The 21,861-nt window shown below is 37.8% G+C and overlaps 1 protein-coding gene across 1 annotated transcript in view; it reads left to right on the top strand.

Annotated features, from left to right (window-relative positions):
- Positions 1-21,861, top strand: part of DENND6A (DENN domain containing 6A) — a 195,620-nt gene that overhangs the window by 146,076 nt on the left and 27,683 nt on the right. The window contains exons 16-17 of the mRNA XM_053720858.1: positions 8,633-8,686; positions 8,763-8,872. Coding sequence (XP_053576833.1) covers positions 8,633-8,686; positions 8,763-8,872 — 164 coding nt within the window. The remainder of the gene's footprint in view (positions 1-8,632; positions 8,687-8,762; positions 8,873-21,861) is intronic.

Below are 21,861 nucleotides of genomic sequence, written 5' to 3'. Positions count from 1 at the left end.
GACTGGATACACCACAAGAGAAATAAATTTATCAGGTAAGCATAAATTTAGTTTTTTCTCAACCAGTAAGTTAGAATAAAGGTGGTGTATATCCTGCGCAAAGAACAGGTGGGGAAGGGGGGTGGGGGATGCCTCTAGCTCTCCTCGATGGGTACCCTAGCGTGCCCAATGTGTAAAAGATATATGCAAGGTAGAGGTGAGCGCCAATAGAAGGCTGAGGGTAGGGTGGGGAACGCTAAAATAGGCTAAAATTAGCTGATAGAATGTAAAATTAAAAATTACAAATTTTTTTATTCCATACAATAATTATAATAATAAAAAAGAACAATATACACTGATAGTTGTTCATGGATCCATGTTGCAAATGGTAGCAAATTACAGTGTTAGGTAAAATACAATACAATATAATAATAAAAACAATTGTAAATACTGATAAATTCAGTGGCTGATGATATAGCCTTTTATGCTGAGTATCTGTTAAATGATTAACACCTTGGTTGAGTCCAGTAAGTGTAAGATGCTCCTGGTAGATAGTGTAGGGTTAATTGTAATCCAATATTGTGCAGGAGAAAAAAGTAGCAAGATTTGGGTGTGATCAGTGTCCAATACAACAATTTAGAAAAAAGTGGTAGAAAAAATGTGTGTTCACTCTATGTGATGAAAAAATGATGATAAAAAATGATGAAATCCCTCCAAAAAAATGTTATAAAAAAATGAAAAAAGGTGAAAAAGGATAAAATAGGATAAAAAAATAGTGTCAATTTCGAAATCCGAAGTGATGTTGGTGATGTCAGTGCAAATCAATCAATCAGTGGTTCAGTATTGATGCAATGTTTTGAAAAAATAAGATTATGCAAAAAGAAAAAATCCTGAAAAAAAGAAAACAAACAATACTCTAATATATGCAATCTGTACAATAGATATATCAGTATTATGCTTACTCAGATCTGTCGACGCGTTTCGGCCATATACCTCTGGCCTTTATCAAGACTCAGGATCTGCGCAGGATATACACCACCTTTATTCAAATATGCCACAGTTGTGACATTGTCCGTCTGAAAACAAATGAACGACTCTCTCTTTAGAAGAGGCCATGACTGAAGAGCTCTGAAAATTGCACGGAGTTCCAAAATATTGATCGGTAATATATTTTGATATATTTGCACGGAGTTCCAAAATATTGATCGGTAATCTCACCTCCTGAGATTCCCAAACGCCTTGTGCTGTCAGAGACCCCCAAACAGCTCCCCAACCTGTCAGACTTGCATCTGTTGAAATCACAGTCCAGGTTGGAAGAACAAAAGAAGCCCCCTGAACTAAACGATGGTGGTCTGTCCACCACGTCAGAGAGTGTTGTACAATCAGTTTTAAAGATATTAATTGAGATATCTTTGTATAATCCCTGCACCACTGGTTCAGCATACAAAGCTGAAGAGGTTGCATGTGAAAACGAGCAAAGGGGATCGCGTCCAATGCAGCAGTCATAAGACCTAGAATTTCCATGCATAAGGCTACCAAAGGGAATAATTGAGACTGAAGGTTTCGACAAGCTGAAACCAATTTTAGACGTCTCTTGTCTGTCAGAGACAGAGTCATGGACACTGAATCTATCTGGAAACCTAAAAAGGTTACCCTTGTCTGAGGAATCAATGAACTTTTTGGTAAATTGATCCTCCAACCATGTTCTCGAAGAAACAATACAAGTCGATTCGTATGAGATTCTGCTAAATGTGAAGACTGAGCAAGTACCAAGATATCGTCCAAATAAGGAAATACCACAATACCCTGTTCTCTGATTACAGACAGAAGGGCACCGAGAACCTTTGTAAAAATCCTTGTAGCTGTTGCTAGGCCAAACGGCAGAGCCACAAACTGGTAATGCTTGTCTAGGAAAGAGAATCTCAGAAACTGATAGTGATCTGGATGAATCGGAATATGCAGATATGCATCCTGTAAATCTATTGTGGACATATAATGCCCTTGCTGAACAAAAGGCAGAATAGTCCTTATAGTTACCATTTTGAATGTTGGTATCCTTACATAATGATTCAATATTTTTAAATCCAGAACTGGTCTGAAGGAATTCTCCTTCTTTGGTACAACAAAGACAGATCTGAGTAAGCATAATACTGATATATCTATTGTACAGATTGCATATATTAGAGTATTGTTTGTTTTCTTTTTTTCAGGATTTTTTCTTTTTGCATAATCTTATTTTTTCAAAACATTGCATCAATACTGAACCACTGATTGATTGATTTGCACTGACATCACCAACATCACTTCGGATTTCGAAATTGACACTATTTTTTTATCCTATTTTATCCTTTTTCACCTTTTTTCATTTTTTTATAACATTTTTTTGGAGGGATTTCATCATTTTTTATCATCATTTTTTCATCACATAGAGTGAACACACATTTTTTCTACCACTTTTTTCTAAATTGTTGTATTGGACACTGATCACACCCAAATCTTGCTACTTTTTTCTCCTGCACAATATTGGATTACAATTAACCCTACACTATCTACCAGGAGCATCTTACACTTACTGGACTCAACCAAGGTGTTAATCATTTAACAGATACTCAGCATAAAAGGCTATATCATCAGCCACTGAATTTATCAGTATTTACAATTGTTTTTATTATTATATTGTATTGTATTTTACCTAACACTGTAATTTGCTACCATTTGTAACATGGATCCATGAACAACTATCAGTGTATATTGTTCTTTTTTATTATTATAATTATTGTATGGAATAAAAAAATTTGTAATTTTTAATTTTACATTCTATCAGCTAATTTTAGCCTATTTTAGCGTTCCCCACCCTACCCTCAGCCTTCTATTGGCGCTCACCTCTACCTTGCATATATCAACCAGTAAGTTACAACTGTCTCTGCCTTCGTATTTACTTTGGTTTAAGTGTGCAAATACTATTGTCTATTTATTTAAAACTACTATTACCTTTCTGATTACTGTACTGTACTATCTTTCTGATGTATATAGAAAAGTTTTAAAATGTATATAACGCTACCTCTAAGTTGTACGTATAAACTGTTTTATGACATGAAAATATTTTGCCTAAATGACATAATACATTGTGGTTTACACTTGGTCCCATTTTAAAAGTGCAATTCAACAGGTAGGTAGGTTGCATGCATGTCTTAAGCTTTCTATGACAGCAGTGTTTGCAACTATAAATATTTCTTTTCCAAGTTGTTGCAAACACTGATGCTAGATGGCTAAAGACACGTCAACGCTTCTGAAATGGCCTATGATTACTCTTTAACAAACGGTACTGTTGGAACTAAGCAAAATTGTTACTAGAAGGTAAATGGAAAGTTGTTTAAAATTCCAATTCCATGTTTTATCCAATCTATTTAATCCATTAACGTTTTTTTACTTTACTGTCCCTTTAACTAAAAGAATGGTATGGGCATTCAAACGCTGTACTGTACACTCTGTTGAGTAACATTGATGTATGCAGCTGAGAGTCTAGTGAGGTGGAGCAGTTTTCATGCATGAGCAGTAAGTTCTTTCTACAATACATAACTGGCTTAGCAGACTCTCGGGCAAGTGTCTACACTTTACACAATACTGTGGGTGATACAGCTTCTGATCACCTTGTGACTCATCTAAAAAAAAAAAAAAAAAAGTTGTGGCAAGTGGTTGTGAAGAATGATTGGAGTGTTACTTGTGATACATTTTTTATATATATATACACATATATATATATATATACATATACAAACTGTGTGTGTGTATATATGTATATATGTGTGTGTGTGTATATATATATATATATATATATATATATATATATATATATATATATATAGAGATATAGATATATACTGTATATGTGTGTGTGTGTATGTATATGTGTGTGTGTGTGTATGTATATATATATATATATATATATATATGTGTATGTATATATATATCCTTTCCAAGAACGCAGGCACTCACTGGTCTTTAGACATAATCCATTTATTGATCCATAGAAACAAGTTACATTAACATGACGTTTCGGTACATCGTTGTACCTTTATCAAATGTAGCAAAAGATAGATATTAAACAGGAAGTTTTTAATATCTATCTTTTGCTACATTTGATAAAGGTACAACGATGTACCGAAACGTCATGTTAATGTAACTTGTTTCTATGGTTCAATAAATGGATTATGTCTAAAGACCAGTGAGTGCCTGCGTTCTTGGAAAGGATACAGATTTGGTTTGTAGTGCACCTTGGCAGCTGGATTGTGTAAGATAGTGCTGTTTTTAACTTGGACTTATTTGTCACATCAATAATTTTAACGTTGGAATTAAATACCAGAAAGTGTGAGCCTTTGTGGTGTGTTATACATTGTTCTGCTGGCACCCTGGCAGTTGATATTTGAAGTGAGCGTGTATGTATATATGTGAGTATACAACCTATAGAAATTCTGGTGCTCTCTTGCAAGAACACAGCTAAATTAAAAGCAAAATGGAAGAGTTAGCTACAGCATTTGGCCAAATGGTGATAGGCCCGGGACCACATCAAGGTCTCTTCCTCTGGATCCCTAACCTACAAACAGACAATGCATGCCTTTAACCAAACACACTGAGATATAAACAAGGGTGACACAGGTCATTTTTAATTTAATGACTCTCTCAAACTGTAAGTGAGTGAACAGAAGAAAAATTTAAATCCTATCAATCTTTGGTGGGGCCACCCGTTGTCTGCAAAACAGCATTAATTCTTCTAAGTTCACTTGCGAAAAAAGTAAGGAATTTTGTAGGAATATAGTCAGGTGCATGATTAAACAATTATACCAACAGGTGCTAATGATCATTAATTTAATATGTAGGTTCAAATACTATAATTGACTGAAACAGAAACAGCTGTGTAGGATGAATAAAAGTGGGCAAGGAACAGCCAAACTCTGCTAACAATTTGAGGTTTCTGAATGCCAAAAGTCATACACCATGGCAAGACTGAGCACAGCAACAAGATACAAGGCAGTTATACTGCATCAACAAAGTCTTCCCAGGCAGACATTTCTAGGTAGACAGTGGTTTCCAGATGTCCTGCCCAAGCTCTTCTGCAGAAACACAAAGAAATGGGCAACGTTGAGGACCACAGACAAAGTGGTTGGTCAAAGAAACTTAGAGCAGCAGATGAATGACTCTTGATGCTTACTTCTCTTTGCTATTGGAAGATCTCAGGCAGTTACATCAGCTTAAAATTGGCAGAAACCAGTGGAGCCCTGGTACACCTATCTACTGCTCAGAGAAGTCTGGTCAGAATTGGTCTTCATGGTAGACTTCTGGCCAAGCAGCTATACCCCCAAAGGGGAGACAAGGCCAAGCCACTGAACTATGTATGAAAACACAGGAACTATGGTGCAGGTAAATGGCAGTAGGTGCTCTGGACTGATGAGTCAAAATTAAAAATATTTTGCTGTAGCAGAAGGCAATTTGTTCACCGAAGTACTGGAGAGCAGTATAAGAATTAGTGTCTGCTGGCAACAGCATGGTGGGGGTTCCTTGCAAGTTTGGGGCTGCATTTCTTCAAATGAAGTGTTGGGATTTGGTCAGAATTTATGGTCTCCTCAATTCTGAGCAGTACAGGCAGATACTTATCCATCATGCAATGCCATCAGGGAGGCATTCGATTAGTCCCCAAATTTTATTCTGCAGCATGACCACGACTCAGAATTAATGGTCTCCTCAATGCTGAGAAGTACAGGCAGATACTTATCCATCATGCAATGTCATCAGGGAGACATCCGATTGGCCCCATATTTATTCTGCAGCATGACCACAACCTCAAACACACAGCCAAAGTCATTAATAACTATCTTTATCATAAAGAAGAACAAGGAGTCCTGGAAGTAATGTTATGGCCCCCACAGAGCCCTGATCTTAACATTGAGTCTGGGATTATATGAAGAGACAGTAGATACTGAGACTGTCTAAATCCACAGTAGAACTGCAGTTCTCCAAGATGTTTGGAACAACCTACCTGCTGAGTTCTGTTAAACAAACTATGAGCAATGGTGCCTAGAAGTATTGAGGTTGTTTTGAATGCAAAGGGTGGTCACACCAAATATTGATTTTAGTTAGATTTTTCTTCTTTTTACTCACTTTTTTCTATTTGTTAAAAATAAACTATTAACATTTTCTTTGCATTCTTACTTTACAGCATTTTTTTTACACCTGCATAAAACTTTTACACAGTACTGTATGTGTGTATTTTGGCCTTATGCATTCAATATTTTCGTTCAATGTCAAATGCTGAAGTAGAAGGACTTTCATGATGTTTGGATCTTTTTGGAGCTGATTTTCTGTTTGTGAAAGTGAAGCACACTAAAGTCTAAAATAGCACAGATCTTAATGTGCTTCACTTTCAGAATAAGAATTTTTGCTCGGAAATGATCCGAACATCAAAGTCCTCCTACTTCCGCATTTGGCATTGAAAGAAAATGCCAAATGCACAAGTCTATTGTAGATAGATATGTCAAACAAATGTATGTCTATCAGCGCCACAATAATACCATACAAGCTATATCTGTTATAGGCGGAGTCTCCCAACCAGACTCCAAAATTAAATGTTAAATAGGATGCCAAGATACAGCGCTACACTACCCCCAAATGAGGGTTGTGTTGCTAAAGATGGTGTCCACGACTTGGGAATATATATTACATAAAAGTAAATATATTATATTACACAAAAAATGTTAAACGTTAAAAGTTAAAAAAGTTAAAAAATAGGAATATTGGATGTAATTCTAGAAATTATATAAAATTAAACAATCGTTTTATTGACATAAAATTACAATTTAAAATAGGTTAACATTCTAATGGAATGTCCCATACAATGTCCAAGAAGTAATGTCCTATACAAAATATAAATAATTAAGTCCCATACAAAAATATCCAAAAAAAAGTGTCCAAAGTGAGTGTCCCAAAAAATAGTAGAGTGTCCAAAGTTGAGTGTAAAAATTATTGTTAAAAATCAAAAAATTAGTGTAAAAATCAAAAAATTAAAAAATTGTGGACAAAATTTTTTATTGCATACAAATATAAAATATATAAAAAATATGAAATATAAAAATATATGAGTAAAAATCAATTCAATCAACAACTCATATATTTTAATATTTCATATTTTTTATATATTTTATATTTTTATACAATAAATTTTTTTTGTCCACAATTTTTTAATTTTTTGATTTTTACACTAATTTTTTGATTTTTAACAATAATTTTTACACTCAACTTTGGACACTCTACTATTTTTTGGGACACTCACTTTGGACACTTTTTTTGGATATTTTTGTATGGGACTTAATTATTTGTATTTTGTATAGGACATTACTTCTTTGACATTGTATGGGACATTCCATTAGATTGTTAAAGGACCAGTAAACACAGCAGATTTGCATAATCAACAAATGCAAGATAACAAGACAATACAATAGCATTTACTTTGAATTTCAAATGAGTAGTAGATTCTTTTCTAATACATTTTAAAGTTATGTATATTTCCACTCCCCCTGTACCATGTGATAGCAATCAGCCAATCACAAATGCATATACGTATAGTCTGAGTTCTTGCACATGCTCAGTAGGAGCTGGTGACTCAAAAAAAGTGTAAATATAAAAGACTGTGCACATTTTTTTTAATGGAAGTAAATTGGAAAGTTGTTTAAAATTATATGCTGTATCTGAAACATGAAAATTTAATAAAACCTGAGTGTCCCTTTAACCTATTTTAAATTGTAATTTTATGTCAATAAAACGATTGTTTAATTTTATATAATTTCTAGAATTACATCCAATATCCCTATTTTTTAACTTTTTTAACGTTTAACATTTTTTGTGTAATATAATATATTTACTTTTATGTAATGTATATTCCCAAGTCGTGGACACCATCTTTAGCAACACAACCCTCATTTGGGGGTAGTGTAGCGCTGTATCTTGGCATCCTATTTAACTGTAGATAGATATGTCACTGCTTTTGGAATAAATATTCACTATATTGTAATCCCAGAGGGTGCTGATTAATTTACACACACACACACACACACACACACACACACACACACACACACACACACACACACACACACACACACACACACACACAGAGAGAAATATATATATACACACACAGATATGTGTATATATATATAGTATTTAAAGAGAGAGAGATATATAAATATAGAGGTAAATATTGATATTATAGAGACTATTTCCAATTTTCTTTTATTACCTAATTTAGTCAGCTGGCTTTTAGCAGTGCATTGGTTGTCCTTCAACAAAGGATACCAAGAGAATGAAAAACATCTGTAAAATTTGATAATAAAAATAAATTGTATCCTGAAAGAAAAATGTTGGGTTTTATGTCACTTTAACCTACTGTCTAGGAGAAATCTTGTAATTTACAAAAAAAAAATGCACATGCTTTGGAGCATACTGGTGATAGTGATGTTTATGCTATTAAAGGGGGTGTATCATTCTATTTATCTATTTTATGAGTAAAATTCTCGGAGCCAGTGGCTTCCGGGCTCCTGGGTTTGTCGAGCCCTGGTTAATGCTATTAATGGGGGTGTAACATTCTGTTTATCTTCAATAGGAACGATATGTTGCCAGTCTGATGCCGCTACTGAAAAGTATATCAGCTTGGAAGGTGAGTTCTAGTGATTTATTTCAGAACATAGGACTTGGTAACTGTAAGGTGGTCTCACTAAATGTTTCTCACGTAGAGTCCTCCTCAGCTGAAAATCTTTAGCCAAGAAGAGTTCATGAAAACGCTCGAAAAGACAGGTCCCCAGCTTACCTCCAGATTAAAAGGAGACTGGATTGGACTCTACAGGTTTGTTTTTATTTGTTGATTGATTTGTCCATATTAGATAAACCAGAAAACATTGTCAATATCTCATTTTTGTGTGTGTATTTAAAAGGCATAAAACACCTCTTGTGCTTTTCCTATATAATCATTCAAAAAGCCAAAAAGCAAATTCTGTAACCTGCAACTGCTGCAAACAAACGGCTACTTTGGGCAGTTTGCAGCATTTTAAAAATGTAGGTACAGATTTACACCAAAGGAAAAGGTTTTTTTTTACTATTCCTTTACCTAACTGAGACTTTCTGCATCCAGGAATATGCAATGTGACCTTGTCAAGTTCAATCACTGTTAAATGCAGCAGATGCCATCTTATTAATTCAGTACCCAAAGGTAGTTTTTGTCGTCCAAACTTTGCGAGAACAGCTTGCTCCTTACCTATTCGTCTACCATCTGTCAATAAAAGGGTCTTTCATCTGATCTCTGCTTTGTCATAATTTAATAAAAAACATTTTTTTGTGTGATTTGCTAACATTGTTCAGGTCATATTGCATTGTAATGACAGAACATTAAAATAACAATATATTTAATTGTACATGTGTGTATATATCTATTTACATTGTAGTGTAATCATAGTTCATGGAAGGGTTCCGTTAAACACCTAATTTTTCCAATGATTGTGACTCTGAATTGCAATAATGATTTTAGTTCAAGTTTCCTTAAAGGACCCCTAAATATAGTAGAATTTAATAATTGACATACAGTGCAATAGAACTAATTTTTAATTTGAAATGCGCAGTAGAATACTTTCTGGCAAACTTCAAAGTAAAATCCATTTTCCCTCCCCTTGTATCATGTGACAGCCATCAGCCAGTCATACAATGCATATACGTATAAACTGTGCACTTTGCACATGCTCAGTAGGAGCTAGAGCCTCAGAAAGTGTTCATATAAAAAGGTGCAAGTTTTGATAATGGAAGTAAATTGGATTTGTTTTTTCTTTATTGCATGCTCTATGTGAATCATTAAACTTTAATTTTGTCTATAGTGGCCCTTTTAATGATTAACAATTACTATGAAGTCAGCCTGTTTGTAGAGAGATTGAAGTTAATAGCTAAGTAGGGCTTACAAAACCACACTGTCCCTAAAGGGGTTCTTGTTGTCACAGCTCCCTGTAAAATGTCACTGAATAAAAGTAAGTCAGCTTGTTGTATTTAAAGTAACTATATCCATATTTATCAACGACTGGAAGGGATGAGGGCAGGCTTCCAACTTCAAGCAGTTAGAGATTATGTACTATTTATGCCTACTTGCAAGATGTGGAGCTGGATTTTACAAGGGTGCTTTGGCTTACTATTCAGAAGGGCTGTTATTAGGGTCAACGAGAATTGTCTACCCAGTAAGCTTATGAAATGTTTCTTTTCTGCTCTCCATAAGGGTATTATTAGCCTTTAATGCCACCTAGTATGAGACAGGCTTCCAGACTCCTGGAAGCCCCTTCACACAGCCCCAAGGCTCTATGATAGATTGTTTTTATGCTCAGCATGGTAAGGTATCAGTGAAGTAATAGTTTATAGTTGATCTCTAGCAGTTGACGTTACATAGATGATTTATGTGTATACTGGAACATTTGGTGCCATCCCTTAGCTTCTAAAGAAATGTCCAATTCCACTTGTCAGTGGTTCTTAACATACTTAAACCCTTTGATGTACATCACAACCCATTTTCTTCATGATTATCTGCTATTGTGTGTGGATGATGACCATAGTGTTGTCATCTTGGGGATTCTCCCTTCTGTTCCCCACCCCATGCTGCCAGCTCTTGGTAGAACTTCCGTGATGTTGCCACACCCCCTGTATGGTGATATCCTGCATCTTACAGGGTTTGCAACCCCTTATGTGAAAGAGGATTACCCTCTTTTAAAGAGGGGTCACATCCCTCTCAAATTGTCAGGTGATCACCTGCCCTAAGTACACAGACGTGCAGCGTTTGACAAGGGCAAATAAGACTCCAGTTTGAAAAGAGTGGATTCCCCTATTTTCTATGTGGTGCCTCGTTACCCTTGTCATTAATAGCCGATTGCTATAAAAATAGCTATGGGGCAATGGCCCCAATTGAGCCCCTATCATCTAAAGACAGAATACAACTCACTTTAATACCCCAAAGATAAAAGAGGGGATTGCCCATTTTCAAATGAGGTCTCTTGCCTCTTTAGACTGCAATTTTTATAGCAATCACCCGCTATTACCTGTATACTAGGTGTATTTCACGGTGCTTTTGTGAAACCCTAGCACCTCAAAATAAGCACTACAACAGGAAAAATAACCCCTCTTCTGGAAAATTTGCGCCCTCTTTCAAATGAGAGGTGGCATGCCCAGGTGGCCTGTAGCTGATCACCATGGCAATAGTTACCACCTGACAGATCCATAGGAATAGGAACAAACAAATTTGGGGGGTGGGGTAAACCCCCTATGTTGCCTTCCACAATACACAGAAAAATTTGAGGCCTATTATTTGAAAGCAACACATCTGCTCTTTCAAATAAGTGGTTCTATTTCTGTCTAGCTGCTAGATAAATGTCATAACAAAGACAAATACCTCTCTGCATTGTATCTATTTTTTTATCACCCCCTCACCATAGAATTATATCATAAGACCCCCTCATTTGAAATAGTCGTCCCATGATTCAATGGCTTTCATGTCCTTATAGCTATCAAGTGATTCTCATAGTAACAATGATAACCTGGAAGTAAACGTTAGACTCATTTTTTTTTCTGTTTTGTTGATGTTAGGGGTCATAAATCCATGTTTCTCTAAACTAATAAAATCAATTAGCAAACAAAATAAATGGAGATAACTGAATGAATGTAAAAATTGGTGATATTTTGTGAAAGTCTATATTGAATGGTTTGCAATGATGATTTTATTCCCCTTTACACATAATGAGTTTGGGCAGGGCTGGGAACATGCACACCTTGTTAAAATAAATTATTACCCCTCTGAGAAATTAGAATTTTGTGTAATTAAAAAAAAAAAAAAATCTAATATTTTTATGTTTAGATATTTTATGCCTGCTAATATTCTGCATAAATTACAAGAGGGTGCATAGTGTCAGAAATAATGTGTTATCTTCTGATTTTTAATTATTATTTTTAATTAAACAATATAAAATCCTAAATTTGGGTGTTTTGGGAAGGTGCTAAATGTGGGACATTAAAGGAATATTCTAGTCAAAATTAAACCTTCATTATTCAAATAGAGCAGGCAATTTTAAGCAACTTTCTAATTTTATTCCTATTAATTTTTCTTTTGTTCTCTTGGTATCTTTATTTGAAAAAGCAAGCATGAAAGCATAGGAGCCGGCCCATTTTTGGTTCAGCACCTGGGTAGCACTTTCTGATTGGTATCTAAATGTAGCCACCAATCAGTAAGCGCTACCCAGATACTGAACCAAAAATGGGACGGCTCTTAAGCATACATTTAAATAAAGATACCAAGAGAACAAAGAAAAATTTAATTTAGGAGTAAATTAGAAAGTTGCTCAAAATTGCATGTTCTATCTGAATCATGAAAGTTTAAAAAGAAAGTCAAGTCCAAAAATACTTTCATGATTCAGATAGGGCATGTCATTTTAAACTACTTCCCAATTTACTTTTAGCACCAATTTTCCTTTGTTCTCTTGGTATTCTTAGTTAAAAGCTAAACCTAGGCGGTTAATATGCTAATTTCTTAGACCTTAAAGACTGCCTCTAATCTGAATGCATTTTGACCACTGGAGGGCATTAGGTCATGTGTTTTATATAGATAACATTGAGCTCATGAACGTGAAGTGACCTAGGAGTAAGCACCTATTGGCTAAAATGCAAGTCTGTCAAAAGAACTGAAATAAGGGGGTGTTCTGTCGAGAACTCCAATTTGTCAAAAACTCCAATCTGACGTCGCTTCCGGTGACTCTTTTATTTTAATATCTGTTTTGCCTCTGCCTGGGGGGCCACCGCAGACCCTTTGGCATACACCCCAATTAAACCTTGAACACCACAGGCAAAGGCAAAATAGATAGTGAAAATAGGTGAAAACAGGGCCTATCTGATTGGTTGTGGATCCTGTCACTAACAGGACACGGACCAATCAGATGTATGGAAATACCGGAAGTGACGTCAGATTGGAGTTTTCAACAGATTGGAGTTCTCGACAGAACAGGGGCAGTCCGCAGAAGCTTAGATACAAGGTAATTACAGAGGACCAGGTTAAAAGGGTATTATTATAACAGTGTTGGTTATGCAAAACTCGGCAATGGGTAATAAAGGGATTATTTTTCTTTTTAAACAACAAAAATTCTGGTGTTAACTGTACCTTTAATTTTGACTAGACTATTCCTTTAATGTATGGCTTTAAAAGAAAATTACTCCTGTGATGCTGCTATATGTGCCATAGAAAATGACACAAAATGTACTATTTGTTTTGCATTTCACATGGTGGTATTTTCCCATGTTATGTTTCTACAAACTAAAGTTATTTACTAAAAATCTGACTTAGGGGGGTAGTTATCAAGCCGTCTACTTTTCTGGCTTCGCCGGCCCAATACGCCCGCCTAAGCTCGCCTCACATCGCCGCCGCGGACCTTAAAAAAATACGCCTAAGTTATCAAATAAAGCTGTCAAAAAGCCGCGGGGCGATGAGCAGCGGACTGTGACAGTTATCACTCATCCGATCTCGCTGCCCTTCGACTTTTTCCCAGCTTTATTGCTAGCCTGTCACTAAGCACTCACACTAAACTACACTGTTCTACCCCCTATACCGGCGCCCCCGGAGCCTCCCGCAACTCAATAAAGTTACTAACCCCTAAACCGCCGCTCCTAGACCCTGCCGCAACTCTTATAAATGTATTAACCCCTAAACCGCCGCTCCTAGACCCTGCCGCAACTCTTATAAATGTATTAACCCCTAAACCTCCGCTCCTAGACCCTGCCGCAACTCTTATAAATGTATTAACCCCTAAACCTCCGCTCCTAGACCCTGCCGCAACTCTTATAAATGTATTAACCCCTAAACCGCCGCTCCCGGACACCGCTGCCACCTACAGTATACCTAGTAACCCCTATCCTGCCCCCCCCTACACCGTCGCCCTCTATAATAAAGTTATTAACCCCTATCCTGCTGATCCCGCACCTCTCCGCAACTAAATAAATAGTTTAACCCCTAAACCGCCGCTCCCTGAACCCGCCGCAACCTATATTAAACCTATTAACCCCTATCCTGCCCCCCCTACACCGTCGCCACCTATAATAAATTTAATAACCCCTAATCTGCCCCCCCTACACCGTCGCCACCTATAATAAATTTATTAACCCCTAATCTGCCCCCCACTACACTGCCGCCACTGTAATAAAATTATTAACCCCTAAACCTAAGTCTAACCCTAACCCTAACGCCCCCCTAACTTAAATATTAATTAAATAAATCTAAATAAATTAACTCTTATTAACTAAATGAATCCTATTTAAAACTAAATACTTACCTTTAAAATAAACCCTAATATAGCTACAATATAAATAATAATTATATTATAGCTATCTTAGGATTTATATTTATTTTACAGGTAACTTTGTATTTATTTTAGCTAGTTAGAATAGTTATTAAATAGTTATTAACTATTTAATAACTACCTAGCTAAAAGAAATACAAAATTACCTGTAAAATAAATCCTAACTTAAGTTACAATTAAACCTAATACTACACTATCATTAAATTAATTAAATAAACTACCTACAAATAACTACAATTAAATACAATTACATAAACTAACTAAAGTACAAAAAATAAAAAAAACATAATTTATGTAAGAACTTACCTGATAAATTCATTTCTTTCATATTAGCAAGAGTCCATGAGCTAGTGACGTATGGGATATACATTCCTACCAGGAGGGGCAAAGTTTCCCAAACCTCAAAATGCCTATAAATACACCCCTCACCACACCCACAATTCAGTTTAACGAAGAGCCAAGAAGTGGGGTGATAAAAAAGTGCGAAAGCATATAAAATAAGGAATTGGAATAATTGTGCTTTATACAAAAATCATAACCACCACAAAAAAAGGGTGGGCCTCATGGACTCTTGCTAATATGAAAGAAATGAATTCATCAGGTAAGTTCTTACATAAATTATGTTTTCTTTCATGTAATTAGCAAGAGTCCATGAGCTAGTGACGTATGTGATAATGATTACCCAAGATGTGGATCTTTCCACGCAAGAGTCACTAGAGAGGGAGGGATAAAATAAAGACAGCCAATTCCTGCTGAAAATAATCCACACCCAAAATAAAGTTTAATGAAAAACATAAGCAGAAGATTCAAACTGAAACCGCTGCCTGAAGTACTTTTCTACCAAAAACTGCTTCAGAAGAAGAAAATACATCAAAATGGTAGAATTTAGTAAAAGTATGCAAAGAGGACCAAGTTGCTGCTTTGCAAATCTGATCAATCGAAGCTTCATTCCTAAACGCCCAGGAAGTAGAGACTGACCTAGTAGAATGAGCTGTAATCCTTTGAGGCGGAGTTTTACCCGACTCAACATAGGCAAGATGAATTAAAGATTTCAACCAAGATGCCAAAGAAATGGCAGAAGCTTTCTGGCCTTTTCTAGAACCGGAAAAGATAACAAATAAACTAGAAGTCTTTCGGAAAGACTTAGTAGCTTCAACATAATATTTCAAAGCTCTAACAACATCCAAAGAATGTAACAATTTCTCCTTAGAATTCTTAGGATTAGGACATAATGAAGGAACCACAATTTCTCTACTAATGTTGTTGGAATTCACAACTTTAGGTAAAAATTCAAAAGAAGTTCGCAACACTGCCTTATCCTGATGAAAAATCAGAAAAGGAGACTCACAAGAAAGAGCAGATAATTCAGAAACTCTTCTGGCAGAAGAGATTGCCAAAAGGAACAAAACTTTCCAAGAAAGTAATTTAATGTCCAATGAATGCATAGGTTCAAACGGAGGAACTTGAAGAGCCCCTAGAACCAAATTCAAACTCCAAGGAGGAGAAATTGACTTAATGACAGGTTTTATACGAACCAAAGCTTGTACAAAACAATGAATATCAGGAAGATTAGCAATCTTTCTGTGAAAAAGAACAGAAAGAGCAGAGATTTGTCCTTTCAAGGAACTTGCGGACAAACCTTTATCTAAACCATCCTGAAGAAACTGTAAAATTCTTGGAATTCTAAAAGAATGCCAAGAAAAATGATGAGAAAGACACCAAGAAATATAAGTCTTCCAGACTCTATAATATATCTCTCTGGATACAGATTTCTCCTGTTAAGTGTAGTCAGTCCACGGGTCATCATTACTTCTGGGATATTAACTCCTCCCCAACAGGAAGTGCAAGAGGATTCACCCAGCAGAGCTGCTATATAGCTCCTCCCCTCTACGTCACACCCAGTCATTCTCTTGCACCCAACTAATAGATAGGATGTGTGAGAGGACTGTGGTGATTATACTTAGTTTTATACCTTCAATCAAAAGTTTGTTATTTTATAACAGCACCGGAGTGTGTTGTTCCTTCTCTGGTAGAATTTGAAGAAGAATCTACCTGAGTTTTTTGTATGATTTTAGCCGGCGTAGTTAAGATCATATTGCTGTTCTCGGCCATCTGAGGAGTGAGGTAAACTTCAGATCAGGGGACAGCGGGCAGGTTAATCTGCAAAGAGGTATGTAGCAGCATATTATTTTCTGACAATGGAATTGACTGAGAAAATTCTGCCATACCGATATAATGTAAGCTCAGCCTTAAATGCAGTAGTAGCAACTGGTATCAGGCTGTCATGTATGTATATTTTACACTTCAGTATTCTGGGGAATGGCACTTCACTGGGATAATACTGTATGCATAAGACTTTAGCCTAATTTGCAGTGACTAGCAACAGGCTTTCTAATGACATTTCATTTATTTGATGTTAAACGTTTTGCTGGCATGTTAAATCGTTTAATTTTCTGAGGTACTGGGTGAAAAAATGTTTTGGGCACTGTTTTTTTCCACTTGGCAGTCGTTTTATTTAATTTAAGACAGTTTACTGATCTCCCTCACTGTTGTGTGTGAGGGGGAGGGGCCTATTTTGGCGCTTTTGCTACGCATCAAAAAATTCAGTCAGAAGTCTCTTGTCTTCCCTGCATGATCCGGTTCGTCTCTACAGAGCTCAGGGGTCTTCAAAACTTATTTTGAGGGAGGTAATCACTCACAGCAGAGCTGTGAGATTGTAGCTGACTGTGATAAAAAACGTTTATTTCTGTACTTTTTTTCTGCTATCAGGGTTAGTTATCCATTGCTAATGGGGGCAATCCTTTGCTAAAATTGTGTTTTTACCGGAAAAGATTTGATGTTATAGTTTCTCAGTTTATTATTTCTCAACTGTCATAACTTTTTCTGTGCTTCTTAAAGGCACAGTACGTTTTCATATTATTTGTAAATTACTTTGAAAAGTATTTCCAAGTTGCTAGTTTATTTGCTAGTGTGTTAAACATGTCTGATTCAGAGGAATATCTCTGTGCTATATGTGCTAAAGCCAAAGTGGAGCCCAATAGAAATTTATGTACTAATTGCATTGATGCTACTTTAAATAAAAGTCAATCTGTACAAATTGAACATATTTCACCAAACAACGAGGGGAGAGTTATGCCGACTAACTCGCCTCACGTGTCAGTACCTGCATCTCCCGCTCGGGAGGTGCGTGATATTGTAGCGCCGAGTACATCACGGCGGCCATTACAAATCACATTACAGGATATGGCTAATGTTATGACTGAAGTTTTAGCTAAATTACCAGAGCTAAGAGGTAAGCGTGATCACTCTGGGGTGAGAACAGAGTGCGCTGTTGATAATAGGGCTATGTCTGATACTGCGTCACAGTATGCTGAACATGAGGACGGAGAGCTTCAATCAGCAGGTGACGGTTCTGATCCCAATAGAATGGATTCAGACATTTCTAATTTTAAGTTTAAACTCGAAAACCTCCGTGTACTGTTAGGGGAGGTATTAGCAGCTCTAAATGATTGTAATACCGTTGCAATCCCAGAGAAATTATGTAGGCTGGATAGATACTATGCGGTACCGGCGAGTACTGACGTATTTCCTATACCTAAGAGGCTTACAGAGATAATTACTAAGGAGTGGGATAGGCCCGGTGTACCCTTTTCCCCCCCTCCTGTGTTTAGAAAAATGTTTCCAATAGACGCCACCACACGGGACTTATGGCAGACGGTCCCTAAGGTGGAGGGAGCGGTTTCTACTCTGGCTAAGCGTACCACTATCCCGGTGGAGGATAGCTGTGCCTTTTCAGATCCAATGGATAAAAAATTAGAGGGTTACCTTAAGAAAATGTTTGTTCAACAAGGTTTTATATTGCAACCCCTTGCATGTATTGCGTCTGTCACGGCCGCGGCCGCTTTTTGGTCCGAGTCCCTGGAAGAGACTCTTGACTCAATAACTATAGATGAGATTTCAAACAAGCTTAAGACACTTAAGCTAGCTAATTCATTTATTTCGGATGCCGTAGTGCATTTAACTAAACTTACGGCTAAGAATTCCGGATTCGCCATTCAGGCACGCAGAGCACTGTGGCTAAAATCCTGGTCAGCTGACGTTACCTCTAAATCTAAATTACTTAACATACCTTTCAAAGGGCAGACCTTTTTTCGGGCCCGGGTTGAAAGAAATTATCGCTGACATTACAGGAGGTAAAGGCCATGCCCTGCCTCAAGACAGAGCCAAACCTAAGGCTAGACAGTCTAATTTTCGTTCCGTTCGTAATTTCAAAACAGGAGCAGCATCAACTTCCTCTGCACCAAAACAAAAAGGAGCTGTTGCTCGCTACAGACAAGGCTGGAGACCTAACCAGTCCTGGAACAAGGGCAAGCAGGCCAGGAAACCTGCTGCTGCCCCTAAGACAGCATGAATTGAGGGCCCCCGATCCGGGAACGGATCTAGTGGGGGGCAGACTTTCTCTCTTCGCCCAGGCTTGGGCAAGAGATGTCCAGGATTCCTGGGCGTTAGAGATCATATCTCAGGGATACCTTCTGGACTTCAAATCCTCTCCCCCAAAAGGGAGATTTCATCTGTCAAGGTTGTCAACAAACCAAATAAAGAAAGAGGCGTTTCTACGCTGTGTACAAGATCTTTTACTAATGGGAGTGATCCATCCGGTTCCGCGGTCGGAACAAGGACAAGGGTTTTACTCAAATCTGTGGTTCCCAAAAAAGAGGGAACTTTCAGGCCAATCTTGGATTTAAAGATCCTAAACAAATTCCTAAGAGTTCCATCGTTCAAAATGGAGACTATTCGGACAATCTTACCCATGATCCAAAAGGGTCAGTACATGACCACAGTGGATTTAAAGGATGCTTACCTTCACATACCGATTCACAAAGATCATTACCGGTATCTAAGGTTTGCCTTCCTAGACAGGCATTACCAGTTTGTAGCTCTTCCATTCGGATTGGCTACGGCTCCAAGAATCTTCACAAAGGTTCTGGGTGCTCTTCTGGCGGTACTAAGACCGCGAGGAATTTCGGTAGCTCCGTACCTAGACGACATTCTGATACAAGGTTCAAGCTTTCAAACTGCCAAGTCTCATACAGAGTTAGTACTGGCATTTCTAAGGTCGCATGGATGGAAAGTGAACGAAAAGAAGAGTTCTCTCTTTCCACTCACAAGAGTTCCCTTCTTGGGGACTCTTATAGATTCTGTAGAAATGAAGATTTACCTGACAGAAGACAGGTTAACAAAGCTTCAAAATGCATGCCGTGTCCTTCATTCCATTCAACACCCGTCAGTAGCTCAATGCATGGAGGTGATCGGCTTAATGGTAGCGGCAATGGACATAGTACCCTTTGCACGCCTACATCTCAGACCGCTGCAATTGTGCATGCTAAGTCAGTGGAATGGGGATTACTCAGACTTGTCCCCTACTCTGAATCTGGATCAAGAGACCAGAAATTCTCTTCTATGGTGGCTTTCTCGGCCACATCTGTCCAGGGGGATGCCATTCAGCAGGCCAGACTGGACAATTGTAACAACAGACGCCAGCCTACTAGGTTGGGGCGCTGTCTGGAATTCTCTGAAAGCTCAGGGAGAATGGAATCAGGAGGAGAGTCTCTTGCCAATAAACATTCTGGAATTGAGAGCAGTTCTCAATGCCCTTCTGGCTTGGCCCCAGTTAACAACTCGGGGGTTCATCAGGTTTCAGTCGGACAACATCACGACTGTAGCTTACATCAACCATCAGGGAGGGACAAGAAGCTCCCTAGCAATGATGGAAGTATCAAAGATAATTCGCTGGGCAGAGTCTCACTCTTGCCACCTGTCAGCAATCCACATCCCGGGAGTGGAGAACTGGGAGGCGGATTTCCTAAGTCGTCAGACTTTTCATCCGGGGGAGTGGGAACTTCATCCGGAGGTCTTTGCCCAAATACTTCGACGTTGGGGCAAACCAGAGATAGATCTCATGGCGTCTCGACAGAACGCCAAGCTTCCTCGTTACGGATCCAGATCCAGGGATCCGGGAGCGGTTCTGATAGATGCTTTGACAGCACCTTGGACCTTCGGGATGGCTTATGTGTTTCCACCCTTTCCGATGCTTCCTCGATTGATTGCCAGAATCAAACAGGAGAGAGCATCAGTGATTCTAATAGCGCCTGCATGGCCACGCAGGACTTGGTATGCAGATCTAGTGGACATGTCATCCTGTCCACCTTGGTCTCTACCTCTGAAACAGGACCTTCTGATCCAGGGTCCCTTCAAACATCAAAATCTAATTTCTCTGAAGCTGACTGCTTGGAAATTGAACGCTTGATTTTATCAAAACGTGGTTTTTCTGAGTCAGTTATTGATACCTTAATACAGGCTAGGAAGCCTGTTACCAGAAAGATTTACCATAAGATATGGCGCAAATACTTATATTGGTGCGAATCCAAGAGTTACTCATGGAGTAAGGTTAGGATTCCTAGGATATTGTCTTTTCTACAAGAAGGTTTAGAAAAGGGTTTATCCGCTAGTTCCTTAAAGGGACAGATTTCAGCTCTGTCCATTCTTTTACACAAACGTCTGTCAGAAGTTCCGGACGTTCAAGCTTTGTGTCAGGCTTTAGCTAGGATCAAGCCTGTGTTTAAAACTGTTGCTCCACCATGGAGTTTGAACTTAGTTCTTAATGTTTTACAGGGTGTTCCGTTTGAACCCCTTCATTCCATTGATATCAAGCTGTTATCTTGGAAAGTTCTGTTTTTAATGGCTATTTCCTCGGCTCGAAGAGTCTCTGAGTTATCTGCCTTACATTGTGATTCTCCTTATCTGATTTTTCATTCAGACAAGGTAGGTCTGCGTACTAAACCTGGGTTCTTACCTAAGGTGGTCACTAACAGGAATATCAATCAAGAGATTGTTGTTCCATCTTTGTGTCCTAATCCTTCTTCGAAGAAGGAACGTCTTCTACACAATCTAGATGTAGTCCGTGCCCTGAAATTTTATCTACAGGCAACTAAGGATTTTCAACAAACGTCTTCCCTGTTTGTCGTTTATTCTGGTCAGAGGAGAGGTCAAAAAGCTTTGGCTACCTCTCTCTCCTTTTGGCTTCGTAGCATAATACGATTAGCCTATGAGACTGCTGGACAGCAGCCTCCTGAAAGAATTACAGCTCATTCTACTAGAGCTGTGGCTTCCACTTGGGCCTTTAAGAATGAGGCTTCTGTTGAACAGATTTGCAAGGCTGCAACTTGGTCTTCTCTTCATACTTTTTCCAAATTTTACAAATTTGACACTTTTGCTTCTTCGGAGGCTGTTTTTGGGAGAAAGGTTCTTCAGGCAGTGGTTCCTTCCGTATAAAGAGCCTGCCTGTCCCTCCCGTCATCCGTGTACTTTAGCTTTGGTATTGGTATCCCAGAAGTAATGATGACCCGTGGACTGACCACACTTAACAGGAGAAAACAAAATTTATGCTTACCTGATAAATTCCTTTCTCCTGTAG

Source organism: Bombina bombina, chromosome 7 (assembly GCF_027579735.1).
Source record: "Bombina bombina isolate aBomBom1 chromosome 7, aBomBom1.pri, whole genome shotgun sequence".
In the NCBI taxonomy this organism is placed as follows: Eukaryota; Metazoa; Chordata; class Amphibia; order Anura; family Bombinatoridae; genus Bombina; species Bombina bombina.
This window is presented reverse-complemented; position numbering and strand designations above follow the sequence as displayed.